The 20,008-nt window shown below is 39.3% G+C and overlaps 1 protein-coding gene and 2 long non-coding RNA genes across 9 annotated transcripts in view; 1 reads left to right on the top strand and 2 right to left on the bottom strand.

Moving 5' to 3' along the window:
- LOC111262153 (semaphorin-1A) overlaps positions 1-12,166 on the top strand; it is a 28,722-nt gene extending 16,556 nt beyond the window's left edge. For 3 of the 6 annotated variants that reach the window (XM_086973355.1, XM_022837314.2, XM_022839965.2), the window contains 17 exons: positions 195-288; positions 505-664; positions 828-1,005; positions 1,471-1,491; positions 1,785-1,889; positions 3,675-3,786; positions 3,940-4,060; positions 4,266-4,397; positions 4,542-4,706; positions 5,868-6,023; positions 6,233-6,355; positions 6,942-7,155; positions 7,415-7,582; positions 7,860-8,043; positions 9,574-9,754; positions 10,043-10,216; positions 10,634-10,944. In XM_086973355.1, coding sequence (XP_086829481.1) covers positions 195-288; positions 505-664; positions 828-1,005; positions 1,471-1,491; positions 1,785-1,889; positions 3,675-3,786; positions 3,940-4,060; positions 4,266-4,397; positions 4,542-4,706; positions 5,868-6,023; positions 6,233-6,355; positions 6,942-7,155; positions 7,415-7,582; positions 7,860-8,043; positions 9,574-9,754; positions 10,043-10,216; positions 10,634-10,654 — 2,309 coding nt within the window. In that variant the 3' untranslated portion in view covers positions 10,655-10,944. Of the gene's footprint in view, positions 1-194; positions 289-504; positions 665-827; positions 1,006-1,470; positions 1,492-1,784; positions 1,890-3,674; positions 3,787-3,939; positions 4,061-4,265; positions 4,398-4,541; positions 4,707-5,867; positions 6,024-6,232; positions 6,356-6,941; positions 7,156-7,414; positions 7,583-7,859; positions 8,044-9,573; positions 9,755-10,042; positions 10,217-10,633; positions 10,945-10,964 lie in introns of those variants that run through there. The other 3 variants (XR_015315966.1, XM_086973521.1, XM_086973553.1) reach the window with 3 other exon arrangements.
- On the bottom strand, positions 7,500-19,195 carry LOC111265101 (uncharacterized). Of its 2 annotated transcripts, none has more exons than XR_002683491.2 (3): positions 18,908-19,195; positions 9,181-9,332; positions 7,500-7,589 (listed from the first exon to the last, which is right to left on the bottom strand). It is a non-coding gene; the product is annotated as an uncharacterized LOC111265101 (long non-coding RNA). The 2 variants fall into 2 exon arrangements; XR_002683380.2 differs by lacking the exon at positions 18,908-19,195 and adding an exon at positions 17,635-18,898.
- LOC147754035 (uncharacterized) lies at positions 12,212-16,747 on the bottom strand. Its single transcript, XR_015316032.1, has 2 exons — positions 13,981-16,747; positions 12,212-12,530 (listed from the first exon to the last, which is right to left on the bottom strand). It is a non-coding gene; the product is annotated as an uncharacterized LOC147754035 (long non-coding RNA).
- Positions 19,196-20,008: the final 813 nt, after the last annotated feature.

Here is a 20,008-nt window from a genome sequence, read left to right as displayed (position 1 = left end):
TCGATTTCAGTGTAAGGAAGGAATTAAGATGCCAGAATAGCGAGACCCCATTCCATTTACCCATGTTAGTTAGCATTTCGTTGCATGCACCGCAAGGAGCATTAGCAATCCAAGTAGAAAGTACGCACGTTATATTCAATTTAGTGCTCACGGAACGTATAGCCTTTGTTTGTACTTCGCTTTACGTTTTCCAGCGTCGGACCGAGTGATGCGGTTTCGGAGCGAGCAATCGGCTGATCATTTCAAACTGCTTGATATAGACGGAGACCATTTGTTAATCGGCGCCAAGTACGTGCGAATGTATAGCTATTGGATTTCCTAACTAGTACATAAGGCATTCTCAGTGAGGTAGCAGCACGCCTACAAGTGTAGGCCCCTTCAAAGAGCCCAATCTAAATGGTACAGAGTCACCAAGAACTGATACCAGGTTTGCACGTCAGCTACCATGACGGTAATAGCACAAAGCGAAAGGACTATAATGTCTCATCGGAAAAACCTTTTCAGGAATATGGTATACAACTTGTCAGCATCAACACTGCAGGTTCGCCGTCGTGTTGAATGGCGTTCGTCGGAATCCGACATGAAAATGTGCAAACTCAAAGGCAAAAGCCATGATGCCTGCCAGAACTATATTCGGGTTGTAGCAAAAAAATCGCACAATCAGGTAATATGCTATTCAACGAGGCCCGTTCCATGTCTATAAGAACACATACGCGGTAAACATGGCAGATGATTGAATGTAGCTTAAAAGTATTGCTTAATTTAATGCTTGTTTTGACAGCATTTGAACTCAAATGTTACAAAGTATTTATTTCTGCCGTTCACAGATCCTGGTTTGCGGCACCAACTCATATAAGCCAAAATGTCGTGATTACATTTTAAAAAGTCCTGACCCATCAGCATCGTCTTCAACCACAGGGGGGGAGTTTAGTTTGAGCGAGGAGAAGCCAGGCGAAGGCCTTTGTCCTTACGATCCAAATCACAACTCAACGTTCACTTTCGCCGGTAAGCCAGTCTATTGTCCACATCGTTCAGGCAGAGTCACTTAACCGAATACATATGCATACGTAAGAATAGGGTCCACATTGCTTATTGCTATAGCCAGCACGGATTCGATCTGTTGATTACAGTACGGCTACAGCATGAAGGCAAATCTCAACGTATGCCCTTGCGCGACAGCCATGATAAATAATTTGATAAGGAAGCTTTTCGACTCATCTTCGCCCCGTTATACACTCCTTTACCCAACATTAGGCAGTCAACTGTGCTATTAATTGAATTTACGTAAAAAAATAGGACCAGGTGATAAGGATTTAAAAGTCGCTTATTGGACTAATGTGCTGGTATGCCATCTGCGTTTGCGTTCAATACATCAACGTCTCTGCAGATCGTTGTATTAAATATTAATGCGCTTAAATGTAACTATTGTGCCCTTAAAACTGATGCACGCTTACGCCATGGAATCATCAGCTCCACTCGGCTACAGAACAGGTAACTAACTGATAAAATTAAATGATCTGTACGCAATATACGTTAGCATCCGGTTGACATTTGCAAAAATCCGCCAAAACGGAAGATGATGTGTATACCAGAGATATCTCACAACTGGAAACAAGACGCGCGTCCTCATGCCACCTATATTTATACCTGGTAAAATATAATGAGATATTCAATAATTATAAATCGATTCGGTTTTATCAGCAGAGAATGGCCACCGTTGATACTTAAATTAAAAGCTTTTTTAATGCACAAGGTGTGAACATTCTGATCTGGCTTGAAATTAGATGGCGACCTGTACGTTGGAACTGTCGGGCAGTTTTCTGGAGCAGATCCACTTATCTATCGCAAACCTCTTCGCACGGAACAGTTCAACCTAAAGCATCTCAATGGTGAGCGTTTCCCAGCGAGAATGACACCTAGTCTTTTTTCGTGCCTTAGAAACGCGTACCCTGTTAATGTTCTTGAAGCAACTGGCTCCCTATTACATTGTATATAGTTCATCAACTTTGATATAGTCTTTAGATCGATACCGAAAGCCAAGAAACGACTATGCGGGCAAAATGTTTAGCTAGACGTTGATAGCAGTACATTACATCTTTCTATGTAAGATCTACGAAGTTTCTATGTAACTTCGTATAGAACTTTTGAAATTTTTTTGTATGCACATTTCACTTATCGGCTTGCATTAAAGCTCAGCGTTTACTATCTCTAGCCGGTTCTACGTTCATGGAAAAGCTTACATTTTTACCAGCTTCATTCGTAGCGTTTTTCTGTGCGTTCGTTAGATGATGGAACCGAATAGGTACATATCCAACGCTACGCCCTTAACGACGTCTAACGAAGTTGTTGCTGAGACATACATGATTGTGTGCGAGATTGAAAAGGGGAAATTTTAAAGCGCAGCAAAACGATGAGTGCAGCTTGCTACCTGACGTAATAAATCACACTGGGCTGAATAATTCACTATATCTCTGGATGGACAAGCAACAACTTGTCTTTATGCGGTTTTGACGATTAAGGATATTCTGGCAGACTATAGTCCATTGAATTATACATGCTTCGATCCACAGATCTACCTGCTGTAGTAAAGGTGGTTCGGGACAAAAGGCAAAGCTCCAAAAATAGATCTACGAGTAGAATGCTCCCACATATGCCTCTTTCGTGTGCCGAGAAACTTGTCCGTCTGTGGAAGAAGATCATAAAAAATTAAACAAATAACTTCAGTAAAAGAAGTTAGCTTATCTCAAATGGTCAACAGTATTTCAAGTAAGCTGAAATCAAAATCACTTTGGATCCTTCTACATATATACATACGTAACCTATGTATAAATCGTACGCCAGCCATTTCAAAACTGAACTTAATGATAACTGTGATCTCTAGCGTATGACTTGATTTGAAAACATTGTGGTAAAAGCGACATCTATTAAGCAGTATACAAACATCCTATAGGATCTGAATTTTAAGGACCCCTGAAGACAAAAACCCTGTCGATGTATAACCGGGTAGTATTGCACAACAGGCCCAACTGTTACAAACGGCGAACATTTCTTCATTATGTCCCAGATACTACATTAAGAACTCCTCTCAATGCAACAGACACAAGCCACCATATTAAATCTACCTGTAAACTTCCTGCTTCGAAGCAAGCATCGTTAGAAAAAAACTTGATGAGCTCAGTAGTCAGGTTAAGGTCCGTAATAAAATGGCATCTTTGTCGATTCTTGTAAACGACGCTTCGTCGAAATAAGACTGATCCATGATTCTCTCTATTATATAAACAGGCGAAACAAACTCTTCAATATCAGCCTCGCCTTTTTCAATGTCATGTTCATCTGAATCAGCGAAGTTCAGTGGCGTATTTTATATCACTACATTAAGCTATGGAACGTATACTGGGTTGTTGGGCCAATAAAGGTGCTCCTGGATTTAAATAAACATTTTAAAAAGGTGTTTCGATGCAAGAAGTATCAATATTGTAAAGACATGTTCGCTGGTACATTAAGTAGATATCAGCAGAGTACTCACATCACAGAGGCATATACGATTCGAGTACTTACTTTGCGTGCTGTGTATGGCTCTGAAAATATATGTTTCCACCTAAAGGGACTACAGATATGCTTACGTGGGTAGATATTGAACATGGTATTATTGTTTTATGTTCTTTGTATTACAGCGCCGAACTTCGTCTCATCAATGTACATTGGATCGCATGTGTACTTCTTCTTCAGGGAAAGTGCTGTCGAATACATTAACTGCGGAAAGGCCATTTACTCGAGAGTAGCAAGGTGCGTCCTTGCCTGGCCTACAAGGCTTATGCCCTAGAAATGTCGCACGCCGTGCGACATTTCATAGTCTATAGAGCGCCATGCTCATCTTGCAGGAAGATTAAATATTTAGTTATAGTTTAATTTTGTCTGTTTTTTCTCGTGCTGTTCCAGAGTTTGTGTAAACGACGCGGGTGGACCGCACAAATTTAAGGAAAGATTTACGTCGTTTCTAAAAGCCAGGTTGAACTGTTCAGTTCCAGGGGAGATGCCATTCTATTTTGATGAATTACAGGTAAACAACTACAAATGAGCTGGCTGTTTATGTGTATCGTGTTCAAAATAAAGGCCACTATTGAATATGATACGTAGTGACGTGTACTTAATAATATAATATATTACGCACACTCGTCATTTCAGTCGTCAAGTGCTGAAGCGTTCAACCTAAGCCTGGATGTAGCAATCGAATTTTACCTTTTGCCTGATTAATGTGTTTGCAGGCAACATCGCAAATTATGGAAGGATCATACAATGGCGATCGGATCTCTTTGATCTACGCCGTTTTAACAACACCGCATAACTCTATTCCGGGATCGGCTGTGTGTGCATTCCGAATCAGTGACATTTTGAAGGTTCAATCACATTATTACAGTCTTATCTAATGATATATGTGTACTATATAGCACGCCTACTTTTTTTCCACTTTAACCTAACTCATACCACCTTAGGAAAATTTCAATACTAACTGTACAGTAAATACGATTATTACTCGTCAGGTATTTGATGGAGCGTTTAAGGGCCAAAAAGAGAAAAATTCTAATTGGCTTCCAGTGATTAATTCACGAGTGCCTGAGCCACGACCAGGCCAATGTACCAACAGCTCCCGCTCTCTACCCGATGTTACACTAAACTTTATTACGAATCATCCTCTCATGGACCAGGTAAGAAGGATAAACTTGAATTGCAAGATGAAATTTGTTCATGGACATAACGTTCACGAAATCGGCATCTTTCTCTTTCTTTGGGGAGGTTGAGGGCAAATGCATTATGCAGACCAGACTTCAAAACTGCGTTGTTTGTCTTATACTGCGGGACTCTTAACCACTAAACCCTGGGCCCCTTGAAGACTTGGGCTTTGGTTCGAGATATATTACTTCCAAACCAGTTCCTTCGCTACAGAAGCAAGGAGTTTCCGACAGCCCTCAGAGGCTCTTTTTACCCTAGGCAGAATGCGGGACACGTTGAAGGCTGTTTTTCCCACCCTTGCGGCTACATGTTCAATATGTTCGTTTCCAGACATCGCGGTACCCAGCGTCATGCCGAGGCATCTTGCTTTTTTGTGGATACTGATTCGGATATCTCCCAAAAAGAGGTTGACCCCTCTGATTTGCTTTTGCCAGTTAGGTATACTGCTTCTGCCTTCTTAGCGGCTAACCTCAAGTAGCGTTCTTTCATCCACCGATTTTCCACTTCGAGAGAGTCATTTGCTTTATTTTCCAGGTCGTCTTCTACCCAGACCCTGATGATAAGAGCCAGATCATCATTACACCACTGTTATATATTATTACCAATATTATTATATCACCAGGTCGGCATCTACCACTATTATTAATGACCACTTACAATATGTCTGCGTTCCTGAGCTCCACAGTCTGTGTGGCAATGACTACTACAGCAATGTATGATTTTGTGTAGATCTACAATATGTTCAAGACGGAATTTCGCCCTAGCTGATCCTTAGTCTTGGGTACCTCACAGCTTTCGAGGACACTACTGCGGGCGGCCATGAGGTGCACGCAGCCTATGTACGTCCTTCAAAATATCTGTAGGATCGTTTGGATATCTAGAAATCCTTCTTTTTGCATAAACATTTTGAAAGGGCTTCAGAAGTTGCTTTTACGAGACACGTAAACGATAGTCATAAACTACTAACTGGTTTATGTACTAATTGTTTAGTAACACTAATCGAAATACACCATTATACATTAACCGAAATAAATGACTGACGGGCCCAAGCTGTGTCTCGAGTCTGCGGTAAAGTAACCTACCTAAAATCTACCGGAATACGTTCAATGAGTATATACGATGTTTTTTGCTTTCAGGCCGTTTCATCCTATTTGGGCCGTGGTCCAGTCGTGGTTCACACCGGTTTCATGTATCGTTACACGGCCATCGCAGTTGATCCCCAAGTAGAAGCGGCTAACTTGAAAACATACGACGTTCTTTTTATCGGCACCGATCGCGGCCATGTTATTAAGGTGAATTTATAGTTCATCTTCAGATTAAGAACATCTAGGCTAATGCTTCTGACTGGCCCCAGAGCCCTTTGGAAAATGCTTTACTCAACAATGCACCAACTCTTACTTTTTAAATCCCTAAAAATAAATTAACAAAAAAAAAAAAGATGTATGTATACGCTTGTATAAAATAGCCTTTGTTATTAAGTGTGATTATTAATGATTTGCAGGTGATCAACGTCGTTTCGCTTTCCGCAGATCATCAAGGTCCAGTGGTCGTTGAAGACGTACAGGTTTTTACTAACCGTCAACCGGTAACTAATCTAGTCGTCTACAAATCTTCATATGAACAGGTATTTCTTGGTGACAGACACCACTTAGAATAATTACATTTAATATGGCTTCCTTTTTAGGTTTAATGGAATTCATTCTTTTCGTCGTACATAAAGCTTGTATCTATTCATGGCGAACCTTTACCCGACGATCTTAAGAGTTCAGCTAGACACTTAGTCATTAAAACTATCGCGTATTTCGCTAGCTTTTTGAGAGTAATACATACATCAAAAAAGATGAGACATACAGATATCTCTACACTTCTTTTTACAATGTACATTATTCTAGAGGTAACTGAAAAGAACCCTTTTGGTGGCTGGTGTTTCCCATTTCAGCTTCTGATTTTTTGCTCACTCCTGTATGAGCCGACCATCACATATATTTTTTAAACAGTTTCAATGTGTTTGAATTATGTTGGGAAAGATGGCTACCTCGTAATCCCTGAAGAGTCAAAATACCTAGTGATCTGCAAAAAAGATTTTAGAAAAATTGCTAACTCATTTTTTACGGCTTTGTAAGATATATATATATATATATGATGGGTATTTTTGTTGGTTAGCTTTGATGATGCACGCTTAAGGGGAATGAACTTTCGATTGTATACAGAAGCTGATTGCCGTAAGCCGTGAGGAAGTTGTTGGCGTCCCGCTGTTCCATTGTGGCCGGGCCAGAACTTGCGGCGACTGTGTGCGCTTACAGGATCCCTTTTGCGCATGGAGCACGTCGGAGCGTAAATGTACGCATAAATGGCGCGGCAAGGACCGCCATTCAGCTGTGCAAAATATCGAAGAGGGATGGGACCAACGGTGCGGGGGTGGATGTAAGTCGTGTACAACTTTTCACATCGAACTAGTTTTCATACTATCATAATAGGCTATCTATAAAGTTACCTAAACTGAATTCATCATTTTATGCTCTTCTAGATGAAAGGGTCAGGTTAACTGCCCTCTGGAAACGATCATAGTTAACTTAGTTACTGAATGGGCCCGTCATTAGAAATTTGCCCTGCGTAGGCAATACAACTCACACAGGTTCTTAGCTTTAGCTGCTTCTTGGGTTACCTCCGATAATTGCTACAGCTCAAGCAACCATGCTCGATACCTTTCGATTGAAAAACAATCGAGACTCGCCTCTGTCAGCAGTTTCAATGGGGAACGGCTCGTCGTCATCATCTATGTCTGCCGATCTTCAGGACCTTTTGAACAGACGAGCTGATCGTGATGACCCGCTTCTCATGCACGCCACTGGTGAGCACTTAACGGTATATAAAGTCGATTAATACCTTTGTGTGAAAAGGCGTTCCCAACTAATGCGTTTCTACGACTCGACATAATAGAGGCGTATTTGATATATGAATTTATAATAAATTAAAAAGTGCACTAATGCGTCCGAATTAACTATATTGATATTGTGTGGCGCTATTTTACTTCAATAGGACTTGAGTGTTGAAAGCAGTCTTTTCACAAAGACTGCTTATAACGAATCTAGTTGAGTCAGATACAAAGTTTCATATGTTTGTTCTAGGTGATGGAACATACATCGCCACTGCCTCATCAATCGACTATACCGGTGAGACATTGGCGGTATGTGTGACAACAGCTATTGTGAGTTCGCTAGTGCTTGGCTTTATGGGCGGATACATTTTCGGATGCCGAGGGAAAGCTGAACATCTTATGGCGCTTGCCACCGACCCAGAGGACTACACTAGGCGAGTTTTAAGAGATGTATATCTTTTCAATATGTCCTGCCGGCACTAGAACCGATGTAGTCAGTTTTGTTGGTACAGCTACATCTGGTTATGAGTTTTTTTTTTATCCTAAGTAGTATAAAAATGAGGAGGCCACAAAACCGGATCACAGGCTTCATCATAAGGAGTCTGTTAATGAAGTAATTCCTAAGTAAGTCCTACACCCAGCCTAACCCTAATTATAGCTTGGGGGCAATCGTTCAGACACCGCTAGAGCTTTCCGGTTGCAGTTTTGCCTTACTACATAATACCATTGTAATCGTGCAGCTATCGCGTTATATCATTCTAACTATCAACTGTTAATATTTATTGATGGTAGCCCCGTCTATCGTAAACATGGTCTGGGTGGCGACGTATTCCATTGTATCTATCGCGTTGACCGCTGACCCGTTTAACTATGCTTACCGCACAATGACAGCTTGCCATGCAAAAAATCAATTATGTTCCTATATCCATCATTTGGAGCAGATGTTCACAAGCGGGTGTACGCCGAAGTATTTTTAAGCCTATTATTTATTACTGCAAGCAATTTGAAGGTTGTCAGAGCATACTTTTTAGACCGATAGTCTTAGCGGAAGCGATAAACGATGCTTCTAAACATAAGGTTAAATTTGCTTGTGTCTTTCAGACACAGGAGGTATATTATTGTCGAGAAGATGTTAATACATGTTTTCTATGTTCTGCAATAATCGGGGTCTCGTATAATCCTTTGTGGGGCTACTGAGTTTACTCACATAAAAGTCGTTCCATAGTTAAGCCTATCAACTATCAAAAACCGCTAATTGATATTACGCTCTTTACAAAGAATAGTTCAAAAGCGGATTTTTAAAAACGTGTTCCCAAAAGTCAAATTAGTAGGGCATCTAGAAAGATAGATTCTGTCAGCTGACAAAAAATCAAAGAGGGGCAGCGCACACACACACACACAAATTATGGATTAGTATTGGGGTAGATACGTTGTAATAGGTAGACGGTACATAGATAAATATATCAATTTCTCCTGGGATTGCTGAGAAAACTTTTTTAACTTAGATACTTTCTAGTTCGTGTAATATACTAGCGTCTATTTCTATCTAAAGAATTTGTAACTGCCTTTACCCATTCCAACACGTGAACGGTTTCGTTTAAAGAAGAAGAAGAATCTCTTAACAAAATTTTCTTTAACTGTTGAGTCTGACGTTCAAATTATATAAGGACGGTGAGAAAACGGTGATAATGAAGAAAGACGCTCATGTCAGTTCCGTCCGTATCTGTAATTGAAAGCAAAAATAATTGGTGATCGCTTTTAAATTGTGCCAGGAGCGATCCGCGGTGCAACAGACATTACTGCGTCAGCACGTACCGTAAACCTTATAATAACGATTAGTCAATAACGAAGTTTCTAGATATATATATATATATATATGATGAATATATTTGGAAGTTTTTTGCAGTCAACGGTACTCTTATCGTTGAAGTGTGGCTTCCAATGGCATTATTATCATTATACAGGTATATGGAGATCCAGCGCGCAGCGGGCGGGGGGGGGCTCCTAGTGGGCGCTCCAGTAGTTGACCTTGGTGTTACGTACCCGGGTCACGAGCTTAATTACACGCTATCTCCACATCACCATCTCACAAACAGGCCGCTTCCACCACCGACTACTAAAAACGTAAATCTTATCCTCAACAAGGTAAGATCAGAAGCTATATTTAACCTTAACAGTCTTACATATCTATCTCGTTGTACTATCGAGACTAGGTTTCAGGTTTTATTTGGAAATAAGGGGTCGGCAACGGACCACCCGAGTGCCGCTGGAACGGATCCCATGATCGATACATACTACGCAACAAATGTCATTAAATAGAAAAGGTTGAACGTCTATTTGTGACATGTTATTATTTAGGACGTAAGTAGGAGCCTTGAGCCCGTTTAATTTCAAGCCACGTTGTGTATTCTAACTAACGATTTACTGTTTTAGAACGGTAAGCCGAGCAATCACCTCGGCACAGCTGGTGGCGACAACCCTAATGCCAATGTAAATCTTGCATCCGCGATGACAACCTTGCAAAGACCCCATCAGCAACAGTTAACCCCAGATGATATGAATATTAACATAAATAATACACTATCAAGGACAACAACATTGCAGAAGGTAGAGTGCACATTAAAAAAATATCAAATCCTATTACCATTATGTCGTACGTTTTACCATTAACCACTTACTAGTAGAAAATAAATCAGGTTTCGGAAGTAATTGCTTGTATTTTAAATCGACCCCCTCGAAACGAGAGTGCTCTAGCAGCACACAGACCAAAAAAATAAAGGGACTGCAGCCCTAATCAAAACCAATTAGAATATTGTGTTTTCGAAGGTACTTTCGTGTGGCATTCTTATTAAATACAATTTTATAAGTAGCTTCTATTTAAGAACAATTAAAAAGCAGAAAATATCAATTTTACCGGCTTTGCCGTAGGAAAAGATTACTCGCTGTATCACTTTCATAATATTTTTGTTTGTAGAACATTCGCAGACGCATCACTAAGGATTGTGTGATCTATTTCTTTCGCAGGTAAAGAAGATCTACTTGTAGACCTCGCCGTCTAAGGACACTACCACTAAATCATTAACTTATGCCTCAGTCTACGCAAACATTGATGACCCAATCCGCTGCGGCCCTCAACACGGTAATAATTTGATAAAATCCAAAAGAAAGCTTAGGTGATTATTTTTGCTTTAGAATATCTTTGTGCAATAACTCTGAGAAGAAAGAAATGAAGAAGAAAGATGAACGAAAGAAAATGAAATCTTGAAACTGAGCCCTAAATTAGATGAAATATCTGATTGATATTAAATTGCCGGCTGAACCTAAAACGACCGAAATACGCTCTTTTCTTTTTCAGTCATCTGTTTTGGACGTTAGATCATTACAGACACAGATAGCTAAGGCCGCCTGAAGAAACACTGGAAGGCTTTTTTATCGTCTGCAGTAGATCATTATGCTTTTTGTTTGGCATAAAAGATGTATCTTGCCACCTTCAGAGAGATTTTTTGAATAGATTAAAAACATTATACGAGTTTCTCTTGGCGTAGAATATACTTATTTAGAATGTTCTCACACTATCAACTCATCAGTATTATTATGTTTACTATTACAACTATCCTTTTTTTCAAATTCGTTTCTAACTATGCTGGTACCTGTATCCCTCTAAGGATTTCGGGTGTTCATTTGAACAACGACCCTAACATAATAGAAAGGTACATATCTTATGAATAGAATACACAATGTAGTCTTACAAGTACTAGACACCTATTAGCAATTTACGCAAGAGGTTATACCTATAGATTTCACAGTGACAGACGAATCATGAGTTTTTATTTTTCTGTCAAACCATGATCTCTGCATTCTAGACAACTACCTATGGCTTGTGTGTTCGTTGTTGCTTCAGAAGCGTTTTACCAAACTACAAGAAGAATAGGTTAAATGTTACTGTCGTACGTTTTATGCTGCGAACCCTATTGGTGAAATACCGTTAGCTAGCAACGTATGCTGCCTACCTCGATGCCCCCTTTTACGAACCTATGTAAAAGATGTTGCGGAAGGACAGCGCACGCTGCGGAAGCGAAGGGGAACATCTGTTTACTGTTCTTTCAGCTTACATACCTAACCGCTACAAGATGTAAATACTACTTGTAGTTACATATTCAGTTTTAGTATGCCAAAGATCCAAGAAGGATGTCACCCTTGTTATTTTCTACTTTCCACACGCTATGACTTACTCATTCTAGTGCTACGTCGTATCTCCATGGTGTCAATTGCTCTAAAGAAAGAATAACAGGCACTTCAGGATAAATGACTTACGGTTTTGCTGTTCGCCAACAAACATTCTCGAATTTACCGTTGCGGATGTAGCTTTTGTGATAAAGACAAAAGCTTATGGAAAATGCTTCTAAAGCTATTTTTTTCAAAAATATTGTCGATTTAACACCATGTCATTCTAAAAGATACTGTCGAATCTAGGTGGGTAAGTGTTATTACATTTTTCAGATGAGTCAATTTTTTGCAAATTCTTCTGTCTAATAATAAAATCTGGAGCATATAATACCCATATGCAGTCTTTGTAAGATTAGAAGAAATGCTTAGTGCTGATTAATGACTTTTAGTCTATAAAACGAACTTTCAGTTTATTTTAATATATGAACTCTTAGCTTTTGTTGTGGACCAGTTCCGCTGTTCGCAGTAATCATTCATAAATCTGCTTTTGATATCCGGGTTAACTTCGTGCAATGGCTGCCACAATAATAAAATAAATAAGTAACTTATAACCACCCAATGGGTCAGACCGAATAAACCGATGACGGCGAAACTAATGAATATGGCGGAGATGTGCGCGTCTGCTAAACAGGTCAACTACGCAAGTGGCGCTCGAGTGACATAGAGCCAGCCTTTTTGCTAACGCGAAACAATCCTAATGAAAAGGAAAATATAGGTAGTGCTTAAGTATGAACGATACCGTCATCAACGAACAACGTATTCGTCAAACACATACCTATATATGTATACACCGGAGTACGGAAAACAGAGAGATTTATCTATACGCTACGGCTACCAAAATCACTTATTTCATACATATGTTGCCCCCATTTTGGATCTTCTTGAAATGAGGTTTGTTCAGTTGTATATCATGCCACAATTGTATACGGAGATCTTATAATTTCTAGTTAAATATCAAAATACAAATCTACGTAACATTGAAAAACTGTGAAAGTTACACTAATTCAACTAGGTATGGTCAGGGAGCGCGCAAGAGTGTATATACTAGATGACATTGTAACAGAAACAGCCTGATTTATTTCGATGAGTGTTACGTCAGAAGACATCCATAAATTGAAATTTCAGTGATGGTGAGAACTGCATGCAATGCTTCCTATAACCAATAGGTGATGGAAGCATACAAACTGTGAATATTCTCTATCGGGAAGCAGAATCCCTTTTCGAAAAAATAAAATAACGTTCAGTTACGTAAACACAGAGCGAGCAGCAGAAATTAGAAAACTTATTGCCACAATGATAAGTTCAAAACAGTATTTTCTAAACTCCTTTTGAAGCTGGGCCGAAATATACAAGAGCCGAATTCCTAATATATATATATAGATATATATATTAAATTCAAATCTATCCTGGAAACAAAGCGGTAAGCCAAATAATTCGCTTTTGCGTTAGTTTAAAAAACCAGTATCTTGTTTTATGTGTGTTTTTAGCATTTATGGTTGTTGTTCATTCTGAACAAGCGTTCGGAACCACTACAATTCGAGTCCTACTAATTGGGGTACGTCTTTATAGACTTCAACAGAGCTATGAAATAACATGGCAACCATACAGACAGCGATGAACTTCTCTCTGTATACTTCGCTCTCTGTATACTTACTAACTCTAACTACTTAATTTTCTCGCTTTTATTTTTACTCAGTTCGCTTTTCCTTATTATATATTTCCGGTAATAATTTTTGTGACAACACTGAGAATCTGTGTTGCCAAAGGGCCGTGTTAGCATAAGGAGACACCTGTGGTTGCATTTCATGTTACACCATCCTTCTAGAAAGTCAAAAAATATATCTCAAGTGCTAAACTGCCAACAACTGTCGATACAGGTGTATATATGGTAAATCGTAGCCAATGCTATCATCGATAGCGTTAATAACGACAACTACAACGAAAGTTAAATTACGTCTACTTACACGACTGACGCCGAACAAGCTACATACAAGCTATTTTCTGTTGATCACTATTTTATTTTTGCATTTTTTTAAAAACAGTAATAATTTTGTAAACAATACAGTATGTACAGGAAAAATAATTGTCCTGATGATATTAATGTACGAATGTTATAAGAGTATACCTTCGTAATTAATACATACTTTAGGAAGCATTTCGTTAATGACAGCCAAAGACCTATTTCGGCTTCTCTCCAACGTAGCTTTTCTTGAACGAGCAGATTCTATCAGATATTGCGCGCGTTTTTTTGAATTCCTAGCATCTATCGAAAATTCCGCTTTAATACAGGCAACAATAATACTGCAACTCGCCTCGGGTTAGTCGTTCATATCTAAGAGGCAAAGCCACTTTAGCTCGGAAAAGATCTCGATCATCGTCAGTCGGAATCCTACACAATCGCATATTACACAGTTCTCGCTAGGCAACCTTTCTGGCTATAAGATAGAGTTCCTTCAGCCATATATATATATATATATAGGAGGTTGCTGAAAACAGAGTTTTTGGAAGGAAAACATATGAAGTGTTTGCATATCAGCTGAAATCTCGCCTAGCGTTTTCCATTGGCTACTGTACTCTAGACCACCTACTCATTTACGATTATCGCCTTCCCTCCGCTGGTATCACACAAATTGTATGCAATCTATCTTAGATTTACTAATCCTCGTGAAATAAGGTTGGTTGCGGCCTTCTAACAACCGTAATACCAATGCAGTATTAACACGGTCTGCCATTACAATGGCAATATGAGTACTTCCATCGAAAAGCGAGGTCATTTTTTGATAATGTGTCCTGCGTAAATCCACAGGCTAAACTCAGGAGTGAACGCTTCCACCGAAGAGTGAAAATGTATATGTATTTCAGTTCTATTTCGCATTTAGCAAATCTAATTTGGTTGCAACAACGCTCATACACCAGTATATTCAGAAACATGATCGTTGCATATTTCTGGGAAAGCGTCAAAATTTTTTTATGCTTTGTACCAAAATCCAACCGACTTTAATCTTTACTGTGCATGGTAGTCGAGGCTTAAAGTACATTGAGACACTGGGTAGTGTATAGTATTATAAATGTGTAGGACTTATCAAAAACTTAATGAACTCGTTTGCCAAACTGATCATACGTATGTCCAGGTATTAGAAACGCACATTGTCTAAATGGTTTTTTTTCGAGGAACTAGCGCAGCTTCAACTGAATAAATGTCGATTGAATGCGCATGATGATACAAGACGCTACCTAAATATCTGCTATATCTTTTATAGCCTATTATATCTTTTATCATGATTGTAATATATACATCACATATAGCAACACTCCTACCCTTATCACTTGGTTATGTAAAATAATATTTTATTGTTATTTTTGGTACAGAGCGATATATAAATGCGAAACATGGATTATTATATTAGAGAGTAAGGCACCAGTACTCATCATGGCAGTATTTTTCAAGCAAGGACTGTGATAAGCTGCAAAACAGTATAAATAACGTAGAATAATAAAGAAGGATAGAAAGGCCGACGATGATGTCACAAAGGATTTGGTATTAGGTCAGTCAGTATGAACTGGAAGAAGGGTCAACCCTAAATTTTAAAATGGTGCGTTATTTTGCACGAGTGCGACATTTCGTGGTGCGTTTTTTGTTTTCGAAACGCGTTTGTACTCGTCGGAATCTGAAAGCGTTCATTCAAATGTGGTCACGTAAACTTTTAGCAGACGACTTGTAATGGACTATGCAAGATCAGAGTGTTTGAGCCATTCACAAATATAAGCTTCATCTTGATGTTACAGAGACCGAAAGAACTTGCCGTAAAAACCTTGTATTCAATAAAATCCCTACTTACCAAAGAAAGCACGGTGAACCATTGATTCAAAAACTTTAGTTCAAACAAAAAAATTCGTCTTTAATTTAAAAATTCGTCTTCGTGCAAACTTATACAACAGAGTTGTGGCAAAACTTATTCAGCTGAAGCTTAAGAGCTAGTATTTATGTACAGTCAGTTTTGGTGTACATAAAAATACCATACTCGTTAATCGTTACAGCTGCCTTATGGTGTCTATTGCACCTATCATTTATTACAGCTGCATAAGTTGTGGTATGTTGATTATGACTAAACTTTACACAATAGGACCAGGTGAAGAAAGAACTAGGTATCAAACAGCAAGGAGTATCGAATAGGGCTAAACCACCCCTATTGCCTGACCTAAAGTATGGTGGCGAAAATGCCGCAGTTGCAACTGGCGAGGCCTCGTATCATGTACGTGTGGACCTCAACAGACTTTGCTCCTATAGGTTTCTTTTTTCAAGACCTTGACAATTCATTCCTCTATATAAAAATCGTCAGAATTTGGTATAAAAATATCGTTTTGAAACTTCATACATATACTGTTTTGACGCATACTTTTCGAGCAAAGGTTATTATTCAAAAAAAAAAGGGCTATATTATCATTTAAATAGCAGAAGGCTATAAATCGATTGAGGATTTAAAAATATATAGTTTTTTTTTTAGTTTCAGTTTAGAAACAGTTTAGTATCTCCTAGTTTAGACTCACTCGTACAACATATGTACCTGAAAGACGTAAAAACATTTAATGGTAAGTCTCTTGTCAAAACTAGTTCGTTCTTTCAGATCGGATATGCTTGCCAAAGGATTAGCTTGCGTAGCTTGACGACTTTGTGTTGGCTAACAACTTTGGTGAAAATATAGGACAAACTGAAATTCTTAATTAAGCTCTAGTGAAGAATATAGCAATTAGATAAAAAAACAAGCGTAAGCCGTGCCTCATCATCAAGCAGAGATTCCCTTTACCCCTACTATTCGGACAAAATCGTATACAAACTAGCGATTAGGTAACAATGTCTATGATGGAAATAAGTCGAACACTGGCTGCGGGTGTCTCGCGCAGATGTCCGCCTAACACACCTCGTAATAGCCGCTGTAACCGTCACTACTGCTCCTAGTACGCTTGCTTCTGCTCCGACGTAATCACTATATTGAGAAGCATATTTTTAAACGGTACAGAAAGCTGCATCACTTCATATAGCTCTGCAGACAATAACACATGAAGATTTTTGAGAAATAAACAGAACAGCATATTTTAAGCCAAGCTAATTACGAACTTCAAACAAAAAGTAATCGTTTTTAATTCTCTAAATTCAAAAGACTATTCGTAAAGTAAATAGTCAAGTAAGTAGTCTTTTGTCACCAACTATAATGCAATTATAACACTAATTCGCTGCACGGCTTTTGAAACATATACACTCTCCACTTTTAGGATGAACGCGTCATTTCGAATGTCACTGCGTCGGGCCAACAAGACTTGAAGAGATTTTTTCTTTTTTCTGTATTGAAATATCGTTTTAAACTCCCCAAGCCTATGTTTCATTGTTACTAAATGGTCTAATACCAACATCAAAAAGAGTGTGGACGAAGGTCAACATTTTCAGTGCGGGACCTTACGAAACTGAGTCTGGTCTCCAAAGCTTTAAGACATGACTTTGAAAATTCGCGCCAGACGAGGCATTTTACACCGATTTTCGTCGCTGCTTATCGTTCACTCTTTGAATGTTAAAAAAGCATTTCGAATAAAACATAAAGTACCTCGATGGTTTAAACGTGTTCAATGAAAAAGTGTTTTTCCCAGCATTGATTTACCTCTATAATTCGAATAAGAAGATAGACTTTTTGCTAAATTATACACGATAATTGTGGCTCATATGAGAAGCACATAGATAGATCACATTCGTTGCTATTTGCAATTGCCCATGAGATTATATTCACTAAATGTCATTCACCACTTACGTTTCCGTTCAATCAACCCTTTGCCGCATGCGCACATTTTATTATATAGGGAGCAGACCGTTGTGAGCCACCAGCCGCCCGTCCATTCATTCCTGCGAGAATTCACCTGCATTTCTGCTGGCATAAGCGGCATCACTATCATCATTGCCATGATATTTGAAGGGCAAGCTGAAAAAGGGCCTTTTTGTTTTGGTTTGCGTAGGCTGACTTAACTGGTACGGATCTGTGAACAGCTACTGGCAGCTGTTATTTACCGTGCACATGCTGCATGTCGTTACTTACCCAGCTCTGACAGTGTGACGGTCATACGTTGTGCTTACACACATAGACGAACACTGCTCATGTATAGACATAACAGCTGTTGCAATCGTTCGTTGCGTCGCCTTCTGTACCTAAGTCTTAATATACCCATGGCTCGCGGCACTCGGACGTATTTTATGTTTGAAAATATTGTCAAAAGAAGAATAAAGACGCTTATCTATAGGCGAACTAGATATATTCTGGCCTGACTATCCCCCGAGCAGCAGAGATATGCAAATGTACGTCCATTTGCTCCGCCCACGTAAATCAACATATCGTGACCTCGATATATGAGCTGGAGTTAATTACATCTAAAGTCATTAAGAGGGCCGCTTAAACGAAGATCTAGTTAAAAAACATAAACATTTCATCATAAGTAATATTTTGAACTATTAGGGGTCCGTACAATATTCGTAGCATAGCCCCAGTAATCTATAGATATTGTGGGTCGAATTGCAGTGATGTAATGTAGAACGCGTCAACTTGAAAGTAAAATCACAACGGCTTTCTCCACCTCAGTATAGTGTTTCATCTTTTGCGACTCAAAAGGGGAACTTACTTCACTAGCATTACTTTGATAATTTATCGGATATATATGTTTAACCCGACAGTGTGACGGGTAGCTCTAATCAAGAAAGCGTAAGCTAGTACTTCCACGACGCAGGACATGCTCGTAAATAACTCGTTTTTTTTAGTAATTAGCGTCTATGGCTGCCGTGACTCCATCTGTGCTTTCATTTTGACAACTATAATAGCTGTAATGTTGTATATTGTGGCTGCTGACTAAAACTTGGTCGATATATGTGGTGCTGTGGCTCATACTTTTGTATGTTGTACTAAGTGCAAAGGATCTGAGCTCAATACAGTAATGAATTAGAATGGCATTATGTTTTAGAATAGGTTGGATACATCGCTAACGGATATATAAAAACATGTGGCCTACCTTAAAAGGGGCAAAGGTGCTATCACATACCAACAATGCTAGAAGACATACATTTCGAAGCTGGGTGGCTACCAGGAGGCCGAGCGCGCACCTTATGACTCTTCCTGTAGAAGTGTTCAAAAAGATTCCAGAGCCCGAAGCTATGAGCCGCTATGGTAATCCCACTCATATAAGCATGAAGCAAATGGTTGTAAATCGTTCATTTCCGCAGCTAACATCAAAGTCGGAATCCGTCCATTTTAGGTGATGGCAATTATCGGATAGGGGTGTCGTATCGATGGGATGGGCTTCTTAGGTAGCTACGGGACCTACTAAAATTTGGAAAAGTCGAACTAGTTGATCTTTGATAAATCATGGAAATGGTCCACTGAAATTGGTGGACACGCGAGCTAAAAAGCAACGTAGATTATTGCTGCGAACGACGAAGACACTCCTGAGCGGACTGTTCACTCGACAAGTGCAATCCTTAAGCTCAAATCAGAGCCCGTGACCCCCCCCTGGGTATTGCAGCGGCAAGGCCAAGCGGCTACCTACAACGACTGAGTTAAAATAGATTTGCAGCTTTCGGCTGCTAAAAGCGACGCTATTTGCATCACATTTCCAACGTACCAATACACGAACCCGCGCTGGTACCGTTAATGGAAGTGTCATGGAAAGGATAAAAGGGCCACACGATTTATACCGCGCACTGACATTATGCCGAAGGGGTTGCTTTTGGTGCTTCAGCCGAGTCCACAGAGTTTATAGCTGATTAGCGAGACGTTTGACGCATGGGGAGGGCCCTTCGCCGAGTAAAAAAATGTTTTGTCCATCTCGAATAAGGAAAGAGACACTAAGTATTAAACAGAAAAAGCTCGAAAACCCGAAGGGCAATTCTTGACGATCCAAAACTATTCCTAGTAGTAAATATCGGTCGTATTACAACCAATACTGACAACAGTTACTTTATAGAAACACGTACGTCAGCGATGTCGTTCTCGGCACATGGAAATCGAGTATTTTCATTCCTGTACAGGCATATAAATAAATGATGTACTAAATCAGCAGTTCACCTACGCTAATGTATATATATATATATAGACAATATACAATGCCACAAGAGCGAGGTTCGTGTACGGAAATGTGACATCG

This window comes from Varroa jacobsoni, unplaced genomic scaffold, assembly GCF_002532875.2.
Source record: "Varroa jacobsoni isolate VJ856 unplaced genomic scaffold, vjacob_1.0 scaffold_3, whole genome shotgun sequence".
Taxonomy (NCBI): Eukaryota; Metazoa; Arthropoda; class Arachnida; order Mesostigmata; family Varroidae; genus Varroa; species Varroa jacobsoni.
The sequence above is the reverse complement of the archived record's forward strand: the minus strand, read 5'-3'. Positions and strand labels throughout refer to the sequence as shown.